This window comes from Camelus dromedarius, chromosome 27, assembly GCF_036321535.1.
Source record: "Camelus dromedarius isolate mCamDro1 chromosome 27, mCamDro1.pat, whole genome shotgun sequence".
NCBI lineage: Eukaryota > Metazoa > Chordata > Mammalia > Artiodactyla > Camelidae > Camelus > Camelus dromedarius.
In genome coordinates this window covers 1,185,263-1,205,729 of record NC_087462.1, presented here as the reverse complement: position 1 = coordinate 1,205,729, position 20,467 = coordinate 1,185,263, and the positions used below count along the sequence as shown (strand labels likewise).

The following is a 20,467-nucleotide window of genomic DNA, read 5'->3' as shown; positions in this document are numbered from 1 at the left end:
TTCAGTCCTCCTTGTGGCTGCCCCATTTTTTATTAGCACTATAATTTATTCGTCCTGTTTTTTGTTGGTTGAAATGTAATTTTTTTCCCAGTCTTCTGTAACAGACAATGCTAGGGTCAGGATCCTTGTACAAATGTCTTTCTGCCCAAGTAGGAGGATCTCTGTGGGTTGAATTCCTTAGTGCAGAAGGGCGAAGTCAAAGGGCCTTCCATAGATCCCTGAGTGGGTATATGATCTGTTAAAATAGTATTTCATTGTGGTTTGATTTGTGTTTCCCAGGAGTGTAATTAAACACCTCAGTGCTTCTGTCAGATTTATTATGTTGGTCATTTCTATCACTAATATCATTTTGAAACCAGAAAAATTTGTTTATTACAAATATGTGTATATTTAAAAGCCATCTGTATAGCACATTCTTGGTCCATTATTCTAGCTGGATTGTGGCTGTTACTGTTTCTGAGGAGCTCTTTCCATGTTCAGAAAGTTAAGCCTATTGTCTGTTAGGAAAAAAAGTACTTTTTTCCGATCAGTCATTTGTGTTTGATTTGGATTGTAGTTTTTGTTTGTTGATTTTATTTATTTATTTATTTATTTATTTATTTATTTATTTATTTATTTATTTATTTATTTCCAGCATTTAAAATTGTCATCATTTTATCATTTATGGCTTCTACATTTTGTATCATGCTCAGACTTGTGTTCCCTACTCCAAGATGATAAAAAGTGTTTTCTTTGAAAAATGTAATGGTTTCTTTTTCAAATAGGTACTTAAATGTTGGGTCTAATTCTAGAGAGGACTTTTGGGAAGGGGTGAGGTAGGAACCCAAACTGCTTTTTTCCACGTCATTTGCCCCAACTCTATCTCCCGAAAAAGCCTTTCTTTCCCCCACTGAAATGCCACCTTTATCCCTCACTGAGCCCCTTGTGCCTGTGGGTCTGTTTCTAGACTCTGCCATCTGAGTTAGTGGGAACCTGGCTGTTTTCTTTACTGACTGTCCAGAGGCCCGTCTCCCCTCATCTGAGTCAAGAAAAAATTGCCCTAATAAATATTCGATGACTTGAACGTATTCCATGGAAGGGTAGTTCCACAGGGCACTCTGGTGGAAGAAAACTTGTCTTTGCCTGCCCGCTTGGATCTTCACAGGGCCCGGCGCTGACCTCTGTTGAGGCGTGGCTTTTGTCAGGCTGACACCCTAGGAGCCCCACACCCCTGCTTTTCTCCTACGCCTGCCCATTGCACGTGAAGGGTAAACTAAGGCAGGCTCTGTGGATCAGGCGCTTGTCAGGCCAACCTGGCCCGCAGCTCTGCCCTTCTGTGGGGACGCCCCTCTCCTATGTGGGCTGCCTTGGAGGGGCTCACCTGCAGCCTCTGGGGAACCACACCAGGGCAGTGATTGGGGGGAAGATCTTGGTACCTTCCAGTATGTGCCCCCCTTCCCTTCCACTTGGTATGGCCCATGGGCCAGGCCGCCTGGGACAGAGGCCAACTTTCGGTTCTCCATTTTGTGAATTTTCCAGGACACATGTGTGTTCACACCCAGCAGCATTCTGCTGTTCAGCAGATGCCCAGGCATGTGCTCCCCGGGCACGGGCCCCCTCAGCTCACCGGCACCTTGGGTCCTCCCCTGGGCACCTTACCAGCAAAGCTCAGGTGTGGGCCCTGGGTCCCAGAAGCAGATTCCTGGTTTCTCTCCCATGGCTTAGGCACATTGCCCTGACACCAGAGACCCCAGGGGACGCAGCTTGCCCAGGGTGTGTGGCTGCGGCAGGGGCAGTGGGCTTCAGCTGGTCGGGTCCCTCCCTGAGGGTGGGTCTGGGGCGCACACATGTCCTTCACCCCGGAGCTTCTTTCCTGGGGCTCGATACCCGTGGAGCCCGGACTGGACTTCCTGTGGGCCCAGAACCCGAGGGCCGGTCCAGCCTTCCTCCCCTCCTTCCCCCCAGGCACCCTGCTTCACTGATCACCCGTTCAGCTGAGCTGGTGGAACCCACCCCTCTGGTTCTGGCATATGAACTGGCGGCCCCCAGAGATTCCGGGAGAGGATGGGGGAGTTCAGTCTCCTCCCCTGCCCATGGTGGCCCTGGTTGTGAGGAGCAATGGCCCTGCGGGGCCCAGATCTGAGATGGGCCCTAGGGACGGGGTAGCACCCTTCGGGGCCCCGGGCACCCCATTTAAGGTGTGGGCACTCCCTCGGGGCAGACACCTGTCTGGTTCACAATCAGAGTACAGGGCCGACCTGTTAGCTGTGGGACCCCATCACGTGGGGGTGCCAGCCCAACATCAGAGTCCCCCTTCCTTACGTTTCGAAGCTTCTGCCATGTGCCAAGTTGGTCTCTGGGACAGTGACAATTCTGGGCTGCTGGAGTCGCCGTCCCCACTGTCCCTGCTCACAGGGGAGATGGCTCAGGCCAAGCTGCCCTCGGAGAAGGTGCCCTGGCACCCTGGCTGGGCTGAGGCCCTGGCTTCCCAGGGCTCAAACCCTCTTGGGACACAGGCATGCCCCTGCCAGACAGTGGACCCCAGGACCAGGCTCAGGGGGGTGGGGTGGGATGCAGGTCAGGGCTACTACATGTGTGTCCAGAGCACACGCGCAGGTGAGATGGAAACCTGCCTGGCCGTGGTCACAGCAGAGCTCTGGGGCTCTCTGAAGCTTGCGGAGCCTAGCAGAGCGCCCTGACCCTCGTGACAGGAGAGGGTCTTGAAGGAGGCTGGTCAGGGGAGGCTAGGCCCCTGGGTGGCCCTGGTGAGCATGGCAGGTCAGACCCCCACTGTGGCTGTCTGTCTGAACAGTGACTCTGAGCCACTGCTTTCCAGGTGATCCTGGCCAGCCAAGGAGTCAAGGTAATTCACCTGGATGGGGCCGGATCCTGCCCCTACCCCACCACCTCCTGGAGAAGGGGTGGCAGCTCTGGGTTCTCCCCAGCAGCTTGGAGGGGGGCCTGGTGCTTTCTGTGGGGGCCAGCTGCCCACCAACTGGCTAGGCCTGGGGCCGGCTGCACCCACTGTGTGTAACGGACCGCCCGGACCACGGGGAGTCATCTAACCCCCCTCAGGAATAAACACGGATGGGTTACAGATCATGTAAAATGTGCACAGATTGTTTTGATTAGAAAATTTTATTTTGGTTATTATTTGTGCACCATTTTTAAAAAATGCTCTATCATCAAAGTAGAAGATCCTGCTGGAGCAGCAGCTCCACGAGGGGTGGGGGGCTAACGGACTGCAGACACAGGCGGAAACTCGGGGAAACTTTGCAGCGGGAACGTGCGTACCTCCCCGTGGGCTGCAGCTGCCTCTGCCCCGGCCGCGTCCTGGGCCTTCCAGGGCACGAGCTCAGGGATGCGCCTGTACTCGTGCAGGTCCATCCATCTCAGCGGTGCAGCCACACACAGACACACCTGCTTCCTCACGAACACTTTCTGGGTACCTCTTCAGGAGCAGAATTGCTGGGTCAAAGTGGTGAATGTCCGGGTGGTGGCTAGGATGTGAGCTGCTAGGATCTCAATGCGGTGCTGATTACTATATGATGTCCACCTCCGCTCTTCACGTTTGTTTTCAAGTGTTCACCTTGCACCAACATGGGGTTTACACCTCTACCCTTTGCCCCAGTGACCCTCAGGGGAGCGCCTTGTCACAACCAAGACCCAGCTTGCATACCTGCCCATTCACAAGCTACAGACTTGGTTCCCGGCTCAGCAGAAACATCCTTTTCTGCCCCAGGATCCAAACCAGGAGCCCGCACGGCGTTCAGCCATCACGCCTCCTTAGTCTCTTAAATTCTGTGACGCTGCTCCCTGCCCTCCCCTTGTTTTCCATGGCCTTGGCAGCTTGGTAGGGTGTTTTTTGGGGAGGGAGTATTTTGTAAACTGTCCCCTAATCTGGGCTCGTCTGAGGCTTTCTCATGATCAGACCAGGGTTGCAGGTTTGAGAGCACACTGAGGTGAGGTGGTCGCATTCCACTGGGGGCGCTGACACCCTGAGGACATCACCCTGAGGTTGACCTTGACTACCTGGCTAAGGTGGGGTCCCCAGGGTTCCCTACAGGCAGGTTGCTGTCCTCAGCCCAGCCCACACTAGGTGGAGATTTATTTAGAAAATAAATTTTCATACAGAAAAGTAATGAAAGGGCCCACGGCCCATAATTGCACTACCTAAATAGGTGTTAACATTTAAAGAAAATAAAAGTCATAAATACGTGTGGATTTTAAAAAGGTTGAGCTATACAGAAAGCCCTATGAAAACTACTAAAGAGTGAAAGCTTCACTATCTTAAAAAAGGAAAGCTTTGGCCATCCCAGCATGTCTGCACATAGTTCCACACATGCACACCAGCCTCGGTGCTGACTGTGGCCTGACCAGGCCCCCAGGGCGCCCGTGCTGTGGGCACACCCCACTTCATGTCACCCTCTTCTCACCTGCACCCCGGGAGACTGGCCATATGCTCTCGCCCTGAGCCCACGTCCCTTCCACACCTCTGTCTGTCCCTCCCCAGCTTGGCTCCGTGGGCCCTGTGACCTAGCAAGAGTCTCCCTGAACCCCTCGGTGCTGGAAGGGAAGGGTGGAGATGGGCCCCCACTTACAGGTGAGGAAACTGGGCTCTGGAGATAAGGGACTGACCACCATGGGGGGACCCAGCTGGGACAGCTCAGGCCCCCAGACCCTCTGCTGTCTTGCAGCTGTGCACACGGGCCGCTTCTGGGTCCTCTCCCAGCATTGATTTCCTCATCTAGGAAACGGGAGTGACAACTGAAGGGCTGTGATGAGGACAGGGTGGCAAGACACAAGGCAGAGGTGAGCAGGGGGTCACCCAGGCACCTCTGGGGCTAAGGTGTGAACAGAAACACCGTGGGTGGGGTGTGGGCCCCCGACATGGGGTCTCCTGCCTGCAGGTTGGCCAGCATGACCCCTAGATAGAAGCACAGATCCAAGGCCCTGATGGTCTCTGGGAGGGGGCACACCTGAGGCTCTAAGGGAGTGTTTTGTCTGGGGTCATGAGGCTTGTCCGGCACAGCCAAAACAGTGTCCTGACCTCTACTTTGCCACGGCTCCGCCTCTCCTCAATTATCACCCCATCTCCCTGAGGCTGCCCCCTTGAACTTCAGGCCCCAGGTGAAGCCACCTGTAGGATGCAGCCCCCACTTCCTCCACTTGCCAGGCCTGTGCTCACCCTCCTGTGCCACTCTGACTCCCAGCTGCCTTGCCCTAGCCTGTGAGCCCCTGCAGGTCAGGGCCACTGCCAGGATCTTGCTCTGGGCCCAGTAACATCAGTGGAAGGACTGTACAAAGGGTCCTGCCCTCTCTCTTGCCCTGCTTCTTCCTCATGTGTTGGAGGTGAGCTGGGGGTCTGTGGGGGGCTGCCTGCAAAGCACTTCCTGCCTTGTCCAGACTTGGGAGAGGCCAGGCACAGGGGCAAGCCCTGTGGGTGGAGATTCTGAGGCCCTTGTGAGCTGCTGAGATGGTGGAGGTTGGGGCCCTGTCCGGGTGGTCCAACCTCCCAGATCTACTTTCAAAGGCACTAGGGGCCTGGGGCGGCAGGTATGCTGACCACCAGTGCCCACCTTAATAGTGGTTGTCCCAGGTGGGCTCATCTATTAAGGGTCGGCGCTGCATTTCATCTCCGCAGCTTGAAGTCAGTACTCAAGTTCCCCTCTCCCTCACTCTGTCCAGCCACGTGGAAGGGAGGGACCCCAGATGGGGCTGGCACAAGCAAGAACCAAGGATGGTCAGGCCTAGACCAAGGGGACCCATGGGATAGTGGCAGTGGCCAGCTTGGGGACAGAGGAGCCGAACCAGGTCATATCAGCGGAGGCGTGGCAAGTGGGGAGGGTGAGTATAGAGTCCCGCAATGGGGTCTGGGCTAGAGTCACGGTCGCTGTCTACACCTAGCCCAGGGCAGGTCACTGAGCAGCCTGGAACCCGTGCAGAAAGCCCCCTGGAGGCCGCTCCGGCCACTGCAGGGCCCGGTGGCCCGCCTAGGAAGGGGCGGGGGCGTGGTCGCAATGGAGGAGCCACCCCATCGCCCCACATCCGCGCGCCCGCCACCTCAGGCCTGCGAGTTGGGCAGACCCCGCGCATCTGCGTCCCCGGCGTCATCGACATTAAACAACGTGGCCTGGACGTCCTCGGAGGCTTGGCAAGGCCCCACTTTCCCCCTTCGGGCCCCAAAGATCCCTAGTCGGCGCTGAGGATTGGTGTCCCCGACTCCCGGGTCCTGGAAGGACCGGGATACTCTGCCTCGCCAAAGCACCCCGAGCACGCGCTTTGTGACCCAAGTCCTCCTCACCTAGGGACTCCCGAGTGGGACGCAGAAAGAGGAACGAGCGCAGGCTCGCTCGACTCCGCCAGAGGGTTAGGCTCCCTGTGTCTCCGGGAGAGCGAAGGGGATCCTTACAAAAAGGAATGCAGGGGCGTGCGGTCAAGCAAGGCCCCAGGCTCGGGAAGAGGAGAGGGGGAAGGGTCGCGCACGTGGCCGGGGGGCGGGGCTGGCCACTTCCGCACCCCCACCGGGCCACGTGGGGAGCGGAGCCCTCCCCCACCGAGAACTGGGGCGCGCCCGGGCCAGGGTGGAAGCGTCCGGGGAAGGGGCGGGCTCCCGCCGGCCGCGCGCCCTAGCGTGGGGTGGGCGAGCCCGCGAGGAGGCGGGACGCGCGCCGAACAGGGAGGGGCGCGCCAGGGGGCGGAGACGTCCAAGGAGGGAGGGGCGTGTCGGGATGGGGCGGGGCGAGCTCCGGGGGCGGGGCGCTACCGGGGCTGGGCGGGGCTTCATGGCGTGAAGAGAGGGTGCTGCAAGAAAGGGACCGGGAGCCAAGTTGCAGGGGGAGGGGCGCGCCAGTGAGGTGGGCTCTCCGGCCTGGCACCCCGCAAAGAGGCGCGCTCCGGGAAGGAGGCGGGGGCGTGCTCTGGGACCAGAGTGGGAGCGCCAGGCGGGGCGGCTCCTTGGGCCCGGGATCGGGCCCCGCCCCCGGCGGCCGCGCGCGGCGGGCAGGGTGGTGGAGGGCGCGCCGGGCGGGGGGCGTGGCCGCGCGCCCCGAGGGGGCGTCCTCCGGGCGGGGCGGGCCGCGGCCACCCCCGCGGGCTCCGGTGCGTCAGGGCGCGTCAGGCGGGGCGGGGCGGGCCGAGCGCGGGCGGCGGCGGCGGCGGCGCGCGCCGGCCTCCTCCTCCTCCTCCTCCTCCTCCCGCACTCTAGCAGCCGCCGCCGGCCGGACGGGCGCTTCTCCCGCCGCCTCTGCTCCGCCCGCTCGGCCTGCGCCGCGTGCCCCTGCCTGGCATGTCGGCAGCCGTGGCGTGTGTGGATTACTTCGCCGCCGACGTGCTCATGGCCATCTCTTCGGGCGCCGTGGTGCACCGCGGGCGGCCGGGCCCCGAGGGCGCGGGCCCGGCCGCCGGCCTGGATGTGCGCGCGCCGCGGCGCGAGGCCGCCCCGCCCGGGCCCCCGGGGCCGCCACCGGCGGCCCCCGCCGTCCCGGGCCTGGGCTCCGGCGCCGCCGCGCCCCACCTGCTGGCCGCCAGCATCCTGGCCGACCTGCGTGGAGGGCCCGGCGCCGCTCCGGGGGGCGCCTCGCCTGCCTCCTCTTCTTCGGCCGCCTCGTCCCCGTCCTCCAGCCGCGCCCCCGGCGCCGCGCCCGCCGCCGCCAAGAGTCACCGCTGTCCCTTCCCAGGCTGCGCCAAGGCGTACTACAAATCCTCCCACCTCAAGTCGCACCTGCGGACGCACACAGGTGAGTCCGACCACGCGCCTGGCTCGCGCGGGGGAGGCCTCCCGCGCCCCCTCCCCCGCTGGGACCCCGAAACTGCGTGGCGCTTCGGGGGCGGGGAGGGGGGCGCGCCCGGGCTGCCGCCGCGCCGGCCGGGAGGGCGGGGCCTTGGTGGGTGGGGCGCGCGCGGGGGGCGTGGCGGCCACGCGGTCGGGTGGCGAGCGGATGGATGGCGGGCGCGGAGGCAGCAACAGGGGCCCGGAGCGCGGTGGGGTGCGCGTGCGGGATCCGCGTGCAGGATCCGCGTGCGGGATGGGGCTCCTGGGCAGTTCCCTTCCCCCTCGGCCTCATTTCCCTTCTTTTCCATCGGTTTCGGACCTGGGTGGTGGGCACCGTGTTTGAAGCGTGCAGCTTTGAGGTTTTGGTCTTCCCTTGGTTTAGTTTCCTGATCTGTGTGTAGAAAGGCAGGAGGAACCGCAGAGCCGCCTCCGAGGTGGCCGCAAGGATTCACCCGAGAAGGCAGCGGGGCGCCTGGTGTGGGGCCAGCTTGTGGGGGTGCCCTGCACGTTTTCCCCCTCTTTTTCTGTATTTTAATAAGGCGGAGGGCGGGGTTGGGAGTGCGGGTTAGAGCCTGAGTCTGGAGAGGAGGGGAACCCCTGAGGGTGTCACGCTCTCACCGCCTTTCCCTGCGTGCTGCTCCCCTCAACCTGCAGCGGGAGACAGGAAAGCTGGGGGAGCGGTTCGGCGACACGGTTGCGTCTCATCTCAGCCGGGGGTGGGGGTGGGGGCGCCAGGGGAGCCTGGAAGCAGGGAGCGCCGGCCGCCCTCTCACTGTCACCGCCTCTTTTTCCTCCTGTGGGTCCTCCCTCGTTTTCCTCATGGGGTCCCCCCGTGAGTCCTGGGAATTCTCTCTTGGAGTGGGGATAGGGCAGGAGAGGGTGGGCCTTGGTTGAGAGGCCAGGGGAGGAGGGTGGGCTGACACTTGGACTTTGTGGTTCTGCTACTTTGTAGCCCACGACCTACTCTCAGGGTTTTTTTTCTCTGTATAAAGGGCCCAGCGGCCGCCTTCCCCTGAGGGGTCACATTGGGCAACAGGGCGTCTCAGCGTGGCTCCGTGGACCTGCTCCTGCTGTCGGAACAGGGGGAGAGGGTGGGGGAAAAGAAGAGTTGACCCTGGTGGTGTGGCGGAGACACGGGTGGTCTGACCCCTGAGAGCGGTTTGGACCCCGCAGTGCTGTGCTTTGTTTTGGGGTTTTTCACACTCTGTCCAACTTCTTGGGGCCAGTGAAGCCACCTGCCTCTATGGCTCCCAAAGGACACCTCCCCAGGGTATCCTGGGGTCCTTCAGAACTTTCGCAGGCCCCCAGGCAGTGTTGGCTGACCCCCTAAGTCCTTGAGAGAGAAAGAACTCCCTGAACATAGATGTCAGTGTTACTGTCTGTTTCTATGGGAAACTGAGGCCCAGGGGCTGAGTTGGGGTGTCCCAGTGATGACTGGGGGAGGGCAGGGCGCCATGCCCTGATGCCTTGCCCCCCAAGAGACCTATGGTTTTGGATGTGCTGTCCCGAAGCCCCCTTGATAATAACGATGCCGGGCCCTGGGGGGCATGTGGCTGCTCCTGGGAGTGGGAGTCCTGGACCCAGGCGCCCTTGGTGCTGTTTCTGGAGGGTTTGGGGCGCTTTCATGCTTAATGCTTGCTAATTCAGCATCTCTCTGTCCCCGAGGATCACCAAGCCCTGCCCAGGGTCAGTGGCAAGATCTTTTGGTTTTTCCAACCCCCAGGAGTGGGGGCAGCTGCTCTCATGCCCGTTTTGGGGGTGGGGAAGCCAAGGTTGGCTTGGGCCTCTCAAGGTTAAAGTGGTGTTGCCCACTGCTGGGGGCAGGCCTGGGGACAGATCTGAAGAGGTGTCTTAATTAGATGCTAGCTGTCTGCTGAGCCATTGTCCCCTGAGGGCCTTTGGGAGGGAGTTCTGTCACACATACTTCTACCCGAACTCCCATCCTGGCCTGGCCCCATTTTACAGATGAGCAAACAGGTACAGCAGGAGCCAGGCTGAGTGTGGTCCCCCATCATCCCTGCTCCATTTGGCACAGAGGTTGGTGTCGGGAGGCCAGGAGGGGCAATGGGGTCTCTTCACAGGGCCACCCAGCTGCAGCAGAGCAGGGCGGGCTGTCTTCTAGTCCCCTGTGTCTGGCCCACAGCCCCTGGCCCAGAATGAGCTCTCCTGCCTCCAGCGTGGGGCCGGGAAAGACTTGGAAGCTGCAGGAGATGTTGACGCGGTTGCCTTGGATACCGAGAGGGAGAGGGAGGGAGGTGGGGCGGGGGTGGAGGAGAGGCTGGCTGTCTACTTGCTCTCCCAACCTCCTTCATCTCCGGACTGTTCCCCCGCCCCAAAGCCCCCAGTGCCCAGCACCTTCTAGGGGGCTCAGGCCTCCTCCCTGAAGAAGCTCAGATCTGGAGGTGGAGCTGCTAGTCTAGGGTCTCCCCCTAGACTTTGAGGCTGGGTCATTCTTGGTGTGGGGCCTCCTGACCACTGTGGGGTGTTGAGCAGCCTCCCTGACTCCCACCCAATGCCAGGAGCACCCCCAGTTGTGACAATGACAGATGTCCTCAGACATCACGTAGTGCCCCCTGGAGAGTCGTGGGATCACTGTCAGTTGAGATGCCCTGTAAAACCTTGCCTAACCGTTTACTGTGTGGGAGGCACTTTGGGGATGACCGAGTCCCTGTCCCCTGGGACTCCCAGAATATTGCAGGGGGTGGTGACAGTAGCGGGATGGAGGAAAAGGCTTCCTGGAGGAAGAGGCATCTCAGCTTACACCATGGTGTCAGGTGGAACAGGGAAGGGTGTGTCCTGGGAGAGGGGACAGCACCCTGGCTGCAGGGGGTGGGGACAGGGCCTCGGGGTGTGGATTTGGAGGACCAGGCTGTCATATGAGGTGGGGAGGGGGCCGAGTAGGTGTCTGTTCTATTTAATCCCAAGGGCAGGGTAGGGGTGGGCGGGGAGGCAGGCCCAGCTTTGCAGAGGAAAATCCGTTTATGAGGAAGGGATTAGGGTCCAGGAGAGGGGTTGGAGGGAGAGCCCTGTGTAGGAGGGAGAGAGGTGGGCCAGTCCCCGAATTGGGTGGGAGAAGCCCCAGGACCTAGGGACAGGAGGGGGTGAGGGCGACCCCTGTTTGCTGATTGGGCAGCCCAAGGGGGCGGCTGGTGGTAGTGGTAGTTCTCTGCTGAACAGGCCTCTAGGAGGAGGGCAGATGGGGAAACTGAGGCCTAGAGGGGAAGTTGCCCCTGCACCCCCAGGGCTGTCTGAGTGAACAGACCCCGCCCCCCACCCCAGGCAGAGCTGTGAGCTCCCCTGAGGCAAGGTGGGGCTCCGGAGACTGGTGGCTTATCTGGGGGGCCAGAGTGGGCCAGTGCCAGGCCAGGACTGCCTCCCCACCTAACCCCCTCCTCCAGCAGTGGGGTGCTGCGCCTGAGCCCCAGCTGGCGGTGGGGGGCAGTGCCCTAACATTGTAGGGGGTGATAACCAGCCCCCTCCCAGGCTCCCTGATAAAGGTGGCCCAGATGGCCCTGGAGGTGGCAAATGATACCAGCTTGAGGAGCTGGCCTCAGGGGGGCGCGGAGCCTGCCCTCCCTCAGTCCTGTTTCTAGAATAGCCAGTCTCTGGAGGAACACACATGCTCGGGGGGCCTGTGAAAGCTGTGCGCCCCTCACCCCCGGCGCCGTCCTTGCGGAGGATGTGGTCTGGGTGGGGAAGTAAGCCAGGGCAGCTTGGGTTCTCCGGGAGGGAGGAGTGGTGGGGCGGCCGGTGGCCTGCTTTTTAAATAAACGGGGAAGCCCTAGCTCCCACCTGTGGGGGGGGGGCAGGTTGTAAACCCGATGACGTACCAGCAGGCTAGCTAGCTAGCGGCTTCGAGCCACGACCTGCGTTCCCTCCCGGGGGCCGGTAGCCTCCCCAACGGGTGCACTCAGCACCCCGCAGGCCAGGCCTGGGCCCTCAGCTTTGTGGTCGAGCTGGGTACATCACACCCAGGAGAGGCCGCGTGCCCGGATAGGAAGGTCTAGAGCAGGGTCTGTGGCCGGGTGCGGGGGAGGGGGAGCCGTACACCAGCAGGGTAAGGAGCTGGCTCTGCAGGGAAGTCAAGGCCAAGGAAAAGACTTCAGCTTTGACCCTCAGCCCCGGGGGGCAGCTCGGGAGCAGGACACAGACGGGGCGGCCCAGGCACGAGTTGCTGGGCTACCCTACCTGTCCAGGCCTGAGCTGGGACCTGGAGCTAGGGGGATGTGAGCTGGAGATACTTTGAAGGGGGTACTGATCGGGTTTGCTGCCAGGTACCACGCGGGGAGGTGAGGGCTGTGGAGACGTCTGCCAAAGCTTTTGGTGGCAACAGCAGAGGGGTTGAAATGGAAAACCTACAGGAGGAGTAAGGACTGGGAGGGAGCTAGGTTGTAAGTCTTGGGTTTAGGGGGTAGCAATGACTAGGGGGTATTTAAGATCACAGAGCAGACAAACCTCCCACAGGCTGGTCCTTGTAAAGCCATCAGGATGGCTGGTCACAGGGGGACCCCCTGCCCTGCCCTGCCCTTGGGACCTCACCATCAATTTTCCATCTTTTCTTGGCTGCGTTTCTGTACTGTCTTTGGAGTTCTTTGCAGCCTGCTCAGGCCCATCTTCTTTGGGGAGCCCCCTGCCGTCCCCACCCGCATCTGCCACATGCAGCCCAGCCTTCCCCCAGCTCTCCTGGGGTGCTCCCGTACCTAGACCCTGCCCCTTGTGCTGCCCACCTGGTAGTTGGGCATTTGTGCAAGGCTTGGCTGCAGGCCATTCCTCCCTCCCCACTCCTTAGGTTAGGGGTGATCTTAGGAGATCACATCTGATCTTTGGCCCCAACTGCAACCCCCAGTCTAGGGAGGTGGTGCATTCTCCCACATGAAGGCCCAGCAGGCTGAGCCAGGCCTGGTGCACGGTACCACCTCCAGGCTCACCTCTGCCTGGTCTCCTGGCGTCCATTTTCTGGCTGTCCTGAGCTCACCTCCAGGCCCAGCCTAAGTCAGAGGGTCAAGTCCACTGAAGCCCCGCCCACCACACCCTCCTTAAGCGCTCCGTCCAGCCTGGTAGCCTGACTAGGGGCCGCACCTGGGCGTGCCGGGTCTAAGCCTCCGAAAGTTACCCCCACCCTCCCACACCCCATCCCGGCCAGTGGACTGTGAGAGGGTGGCAGGGCCTGGTATCTTGCAGGCATTCGCTTAACCTTGTGGGGGCAGGAGGCCTGTGCGCCCTGGTACCTGCCACTCACGTGTGCACGTGCGCTACCCAGCAACGGGGTGTGGGGCGGGGCTGGCAGGCGTCCAGCCCGGGAGGCGACCCCGGCCCGGCGGGAGCCGGACCACGTGAGCCGGGCCGTCTGGGGCTGCGGATGTCCCTGCCGCCCGCCGAGCTACGTGCGGCAGCTGTGTTCCCAGCGGCTGCAGGCGTCCAGCCCTTGCGGGCACTGGCTCCGCTCTGGCAACCTGCTGGTTGCAAAGTAGAGCTGCGGGGCCGAGGGGAGGGGAGGGGACGGTGGGAGGCGGGACCTCTCGGCTGCCCTAAATGGGGAAGTGAGCCAACTGCGGGGCGCACCAGAGGCGGGATGCCGTCCCCCTTTCAGCTTCTCCCCCGCCTGCGCCCTGCAAGATGGCGACAGGACTGCGTGCCCCTCCAAGAGGCGTCTCGCCCTCAGGCCCTGGGTCTGGTTTAAAGCTAGCAGCCTCGTCCCCGTAACTGGACTCCCCTCCTCCAGACTTGAGCTCTCAGGAGCTGTCGGATCCAAGTAGGGTGGGGTAGGGCTCCCTTCCGGGGCTCTTTTGAGCCCTGTGATTCTTTTGAGGATGCCCCCACTGGGACCCCTCACCCAGTTGCAGGCTCTGCTTTCTGGATTGTTCTAGGGGGGCATGGGGTGGGGAGGGGACAGCCCGAGGGGACTACAGGGACAGCCACCTGTAGTCTTGAGGACAGTCGCTCTCCCCCCAGCAACACAGTTGTGGCCTGTGATCTCCCCCAGAGGTGGCACCAGCACACCTGGGTTCCCAGTCTCCTGGGGCCTGCCCTCCCTCAGTTGTGAGCATAGCCCACAGGCGGCCCACAAGCCGCCTTCTGAGGGCCCGCTGCGCTTTGAGCCCTCTCTTCTGCCACGCTGGGGGTATGTGTGCGGCCAGGAGGAAGGGATGGGGGAGGGGAGGCTTTAGTCCAGCTCTGTCCTGGGTAGCTGGCGATGGCAGAAGCCCCTCTGAAGTCCACTGGTGCTCCTCTGCAGGTGTTATTACTGACACCTCCTCCCTCCCCGCCCTGCAGCCCTTACGGCTGCCGGTCTGTCCCCAAGGTCCCTGCCCCTGGCCCCTTGTCAGGTCTGCAATCCCCACCTCCCCCCGCCAGTGGCAGTGTTCCCTGAGGCAGGGTCAGCCCAGGTCACTGCAGTCCCCAGTACACGGTGTGGCCTCCCAGTGTGTAATTTATGAGGTACCACCCTGACCCCACTGGCTCCCTATCTGGCCGCCCCCCTTCCTCCACTGGGCTCCATGCACTGCCACGAGGGGCGTCGCCCAGACGGCTGGGCGTCCCTGCCCACGTGTCTACATTCTATTCACACCCCCTCCACACACCCTTCAAAACCTCTGGGCAAAACAACGCCAGGGGATTCCAGGGTCCTAGGTACCCGGCGCCGGGTCCGGAAGGGTGCAAAATCTGGGCTGCTCGCGGCCCCTGGGCCTGGGGCATGGCGGGGGTGCCCCCCGGTCGCCTGGGGAGACGTTGACAACACATGCTGTACCCGGCGTGCAGCTGGGTTAGATGAGGGTTTGGGCGGCACTGTTCTGGGGCAGAGACCCCCACGGGACGGGCGGGTGGGGACAGACGGCCCAGGATGGCGGCCGCGGGGGCAGGATGGGCGAGGCCGGCCTGGCGGTGGGAGGGGTCTGCGGAGGAAGTGGCTGGGTGGTGGCCCGCCCCTCCCCTCGCCTTCTGTTCCGCGGGGGCGGGGCGAGTCCGGCACCGCCCCTTCCCGCACCCTGACCGGGGGGTGTACCCGCCATGCCTTGCGTCCTTCTCCACCCTGGGAGCCCGGCCCGGCGTGGGGGTGGAGGTGTCCCTTCACCTGACCCTCTGCTCAAAGGGGGGCCACGAGGGTCAGCGGTGGGATCAGGCACGGGAAACTGCCCAGACGATGCTCCTGCCTGCGCCCCCGGGTGGTCATTTCCAGTAAGGGAGGGGGTTCACTGGGGTCATGAGCACCCAGGAGGCTCCAGAATGCCCCACAGAAGGGTAGAAGGGAGTTTCGCAGGGGTGGGGACAGCAGGATACCTTTTGCCTAAGAAATCTCTCCGAAAACTCAGCGTGCTTTCGTTCGGAGCGGGCACGTGTGTGGCCAGTACCGTTGGAGATACAGGTCATTGAGGTGGCGCCGTCCTGGGGGTGGGGCGGGAGGCGGACCTGGTAGAACTCGGTCTCTGTAAGTTCTTTTAACCCACGGAAGCTGCTACCAGTCTGTAATTACGATCAGTTGTAGGAAATGGAAGGGGAGAATATTCACAGGGCTTCACAAAATGAGTTGGGGTCGTTTTCTTTCCCCATTTACACGTTTAAATTCACGCCCAGAATTTGGTTTCTGTAACGAGGTGTAGGGGCCTTTGAGACAAATGACCGGGACCCTTTGGGATCTGATGAGATGTCCCTGTCTCTCCCTACACTAATGGCTGTCTGTCTGTTCTCTGCCTCCTCCGCACAGGTGAGCGCCCCTTTGCCTGCGACTGGCCAGGCTGCGACAAGAAGTTCGCGCGCTCCGACGAGCTGGCCCGCCACCATCGGACGCACACGGGCGAGAAGCGCTTCCCCTGCCCGCTCTGCTCCAAGCGCTTCACCCGCAGTGACCACCTGACCAAGCACGCGCGCCGCCACCCCGGCTTCCGCCCGGAGCTGCTCCGGCGCCCAGGCGCCCGCAGCACCTCTCCCAGCGACTCGCTGCCCTGCAGCCTGGCGGGCAGCCCTGCACCCAGCCCGGTGCCCAGCCCGGCCCCCGCTGGCCTGTAGAGCCCTGGTCCCACCGCCCCGCTGGGCCTGGGCCTGGAGCACCAGCAACATGCCTGCTGTCCGGGGGCGGGGCTCGGACTGACCGCCAGCCCCGCCCCTTCCAGTGTACCCCCCGAGGGCCCCCAAGATGTCCCTGCCTCTCTCAAGAAAACAAGGAGGGGGTCTGAGACTGGACCAGGTCATCAGGGCCTTGGAGGTTGCTCTCGGGAGGGGTAGCGGCCGTGTCTGTATATAGCCATGATCGAGAACTCTTTCCAGCCTTTCACCAGTGACCCCAGGTGGGCGGTGGCCAGAAGGCATTCCCCTCCCCCCTTCGCCACCTCCTTCCTTTGGGGGAGGTGTGGGCCTTGGGGGGAGGTAGCCCAGGAAGGACACCCCCTAACCAGTGTTCAGACTTGGTCCTCCCAGTCTCTCTCTCTGGGTTGGGATGAAGTGTGGAATGGGCCATAGGTGAACCAGGGGGTTCCTGTGGGCTTTCTCCTGTCCCGCCTGCCCCCTGGAACCCCTCACCCCCACAGAAAGCCATTGGAGACGTTCAGGGAAACGGGTGCGGCCTGGCCGCCCCCATTCGGGTACTCAATCTCAGGTGTCCATAGGTTCTGCCCCACTGCCCCTGGGAGGGGCCACGCAGCTTCTCAGCCGCGCGGGGGAAGGGGGGTGAGTGTGGAAGGGGGGAGGCGGTAGGGTTTCCATAGAGGTCCTGGTTTTGCTTCTGAGAGGGGAGGGGCAGAACAGGGGTTCTTCCAAAGAGCAATTTGATTCACTTGGGGGGATATTAGGAGATGGGAATGAATGCAGGTTTATTTATTTTCCTCTGTCTCTGCTGGTGGGGGGCTCTACTGCCCCACTCTGGGTGGGTGTGCGAGTGTATGAGTGAGAGACTGGGGGGAGCTGGCGCCACAGCGGCTCCCCGTGCAGGGGCAGAGCCCCCGACTTCGGCCTTGTGCAGTACCATGTGACAATCATTCCCTCTGATTTGGGACTTGGGACCACGACAGCCATTGGGCGAGGTGCACCCCTTCCCCTCTTCCAGGTGGGGGTAAGGAGGCCGGGAACCCTGGCTCCATCGCGCCGGGGCCCTTCTCCCCCACATGACCCCCGTGCGGCAGGGCCCCTGGACCGGTGGTCGAGGTCCTGTCCACACGGGCCGGAAGCAGGAGGGCTGATCCCCGAACCCCCTGGGATAGCTCAGTTTTTTTGGACCGGGTAGAATATTTTTTCAGGCGCCAATCCCTTCCTTGACCTGGGCCCCAGTGGGTGGTCTGTTGTCCTCAGGGGTTGTGGGTGTGGGGGAAGAGTCTCTGATCTGAACTTAGGATGGGGAAGGGTAAATGCCGTTTTGTACAGAGGGACTGAAGACGACCTCACCCTGGAACAGGAAGGGACCCAGGCTCCCTGTCTGAGACCCTGGGAGGGCCTACTCCATGCCCCACCCCTCCGGCCTCTGGCTGCAGGAGGTCTGTGGTATCCCCATTTGTTCTAGAACCTTGCACTCTCCCACCTGGGAGCTGGGGGGCTTGGATGGCACTGGCTCGGACCCGGACCGGCCCTGGCAGGATCCAGGGACGGCTTCCTGGGGTCCTGGGGAGGGAGGCAGAGAAGCTCTTTGGGAGCTGGGCTGGCCCATCTGTCCTTCAGTGGGCCGGTGGTGAGATGCCTTAGTTTGGGGATAAGGATGGGGTGCAGGGGGCCAGCCAGGGCCTTTTTTCCCTTTGTGTCTGCCCTCTTGATTGTCCCAGCCCTGGCCGGTGCCTGTCTGCAGGAGGTGGACTGCAGTCTAAGGGCCCAACTGAGAACTTGTCCCTGGCTCCTCTCCAGTGTCCAGGGGCCTGGAGGGACTGGTGGTCACTGGGACCTAGTTCAGCCATTTAGCTGGGGCCTCTCAAGGAGGGGGGGTGCATGGCCCCAAGGGACTTGTGCTTCAGGGTGACCCCCTGCCCTACCTGGCCTCATCCTTGTATTTAATTAATTAAACAAGCCTTTTTTAAACCCGATTCCAGAGCCTGTGTGGTTTTTCCTCTCGCGGATCCAAGCCGGTGGGCCCTCTGAGCCCCTCTGTCCCCCTTGCCGATGTGGTCCTCAGCCTTCTGGGGAAACTGAGGCAGGGGGCCAATGAATCCGGGGACCTGTTGTAGGTTTTGGCAAGGCCCCGCTGTCTGGGACGCAAAATAACGCCTCCCAGCCCTAAAGCCCAGGGAGGGGGCAGCAGCAGCGCGCGCCACAGTCCGGCGTCACCCACGCCTCGCGCAGCTGCGCCCCCAGCCCGCCTTCCAGCTCCGTTACCCGGCAACCGAGGCGCGGTGACACGGCGCCCGGGGGCGTTTACTGTCCGCCCCCTTCCGGCGGTGGGGGGGATCCCGCGCTCCTCCGGCCACTCGCGGGTGCCACAGGGCTTCTCCCCGGAGGGTCCCCGGACCCCTGGCCACCTCACACCCCCGCTATCCGAGCCCCGCAAGGCTCCGGTGCCCAGTCGTCCGGCTGTATACCAGCTCACAATAGGAAGGGGGCTAGGAGGGGAAGGGGCCTCGGGAGCATTGAGAAGCTAGTGAGGACCCTGAACCCCTTCTTAGGAAAAGTGCATCCCAGATTCTAGCGGTCTCTAGAGCCGGGAAGGCCGCTGGGGCTGCGGTGGGGGGACCGCAGACCCTCCCCACGGGTTTCCCTGCTTCTTGCGCCCGGGAACGCACCGGTCCCGCCACCTGGTGGTCGCTGCTGGTATTGCACCACCGGCTCCGGCCAGCCCCTCCCCAGGGTCCTGCCTGCCCTTGGGGCCAACAAGGTCGCCCTAACCTGGGCACGGGGCCCTCGCCTTAACTCGAGAATAGCTCCCATCTGGCACCCTCCTCTTGCTCCTGTTTCACCCATGTCCCCATTCTACTGGATTCTGGCCCGAAAGTCTGGAGATACCGCTCCCTAAACCCCGCCCCCCTCCAGCTCTGGCAGGCTTCTGTGCCCCTTTGTGGCAGAGTTCCTGGAATTCTGGGTCGACGCGTGCAGCCCCTCCCTTCAGTCCCTCTTGCACGCACTCGCATGTGCCCCGGAAATAGCTCCAAGATTTCCCCTCGGCTTCGTGGGCCTCCATTGACAGGCAGCCTCCAGGACCTCTGCCACTCCCTACTAGGTGCAGGTCCCCTTGTGTGCTGAGGACACCCCTGGTCCCTGCCAGCCGGCCTCGTCCTCAGCTCCAGACCTGAGGTGTTCTTACCCCCATCCCCAGTCTGCCCTGGCCGGCTTCCCTTCAGTCACTGGCAGCTCCATCTTTCCACGTGTGCAGGCCAAAATCTTTGGGGGGGTTCACCCTTGACTCCCCTTTTTGTCTCACCACCCACATCCAGTCCGTCTGAAAATCTCCCTTAAGTTCTGCCTTCAAAACATATCCAGAATCCACCCCCTTCTCCCTGCTCTACCGCCACCTGGTCCAACCTCATCATGGCCCACCTGGAACACACAGGCTTCTTCGCTGTTCCTCCCACACACCTGGTGCGGTCCTGCCCCGCGGCCTTTGTACATATTTTGCCCTCTGCCTGGAGTGCCCTTCCCCCAGATCCCTGTATGCTTTCCTCATTCCTTTCTTCAAAACAGCTCAAATCCCACCTTCCCCCAGGACTACGTAGACCACCCCTTTTCCCAGCCCCCTACCCTGTTCTACTTCCCCCCACAGTATTTTTCGCCTTGTATCGAGATACCTCATTTGATCGTTTCCTGTTGTTTGTCTCCATCTAGAACACTGCCCCCCTCCCCGGGTGGGGTTCGTTACTTTGTTCACTGATGTTTCTATTGCTGTGTCTGGCACATACATAGTAGGTCCTTGGTAAATGTTTGTTGAATAAATGACCAAGGTGTGCAAGCATAGATGGACCACCTACTAAATGCAAGTTCAGGGGTGACCTCACTTCACTTCACTACCATCGTCAGGGCCATGGTCAGGCGTCCACCCTCCTGTTGGCAGTGGAGGAGAGACATCAGGACGCCCTGGGGTAAGGGGTTTCAAGCCCAAATGTCCACGGGGCCAGGGGCCTGAGGTCTTACCTCCAAGAGAGGTGGGCTGGGAGAGGGGACAGGTGACCTGCACAGACCACTCCCTGTTCACAGGGAGATCTTTGGCAATTGCCAGCTGGTGGACAGGCTGGGAATTGTAATTTTATGTGGCATCTCCCCAAATTAAAAAAATGGGCGTCAAACAAATTTACATCATTTTAAAAACTAGTACTGAAGCAAAAGTGGTTGGTACTCAGATACACGTACGCATATGTTCACAACCGCACAATTCACAATAGACAGAAGGCGGGAACTACCTGAATGTCCGTCAGCTAATGAATGGATAAAATACGGTTTAGGGCAGGAACTTTGTATACAGTAGGTGCTCAGTATTTGGTGGACAAATGAGTAAATCGAAACAGGACTCCGCTGGTGGACCCGGGGATTAGACTGCTGGCAAGAGTCCAGGTTGGGGAAATTGAGCACTTACTGAGAATCAAGCAGGCGGAGTGGAGTTTCAAACCTGAACCGGGTAACAGGTGCGAGTTCCCGAGTACAGGTGAGAAGAGCCCGCAGAACTCGCATCGACAGGCAGAGGGCGCTTTGGGGAAATATGCTAATAAACAAAAATTAAATGCAAATAAGCCATAATCGGGACTTTGAGGGGCTTTTGTTTTGATCAGGCGCGCCTTGGACAGCCCGGGAGAAACCGGGGCCTGGGGCTTAACATGG

General features: G+C 61.3%; 1 protein-coding gene across 1 annotated transcript; it reads left to right on the top strand.

Moving 5' to 3' along the window:
* Positions 1-7,117: 7,117 nt before the first annotated feature.
* Positions 7,118-17,751, top strand: KLF16 (KLF transcription factor 16). The gene is made up of 2 exons (XM_064479661.1): positions 7,118-7,718; positions 15,456-17,751. The coding sequence occupies exons 1-2, from the start codon at positions 7,268-7,270 to the stop codon at positions 15,755-15,757; spliced, it is 753 nt and encodes a 250-aa protein (XP_064335731.1). The 5' UTR covers positions 7,118-7,267; the 3' UTR covers positions 15,758-17,751.
* Positions 17,752-20,467: the final 2,716 nt, after the last annotated feature.

Bases quoted from the DNA above. Each gene is read 5' to 3' on its own strand.
- KLF16 (XM_064479661.1), top strand. From the start codon at position 7,268: ATGTCGGCAGCCGTGGCGTGTGTGGATTACTTCGCCGCCGACGTGCTC. The intron at 7,719-15,455 runs GTGAGTCCGACC...TCCTCCGCACAG, and splicing joins GCACCTGCGGACGCACACAG to GTGAGCGCCCCTTTGCCTGC.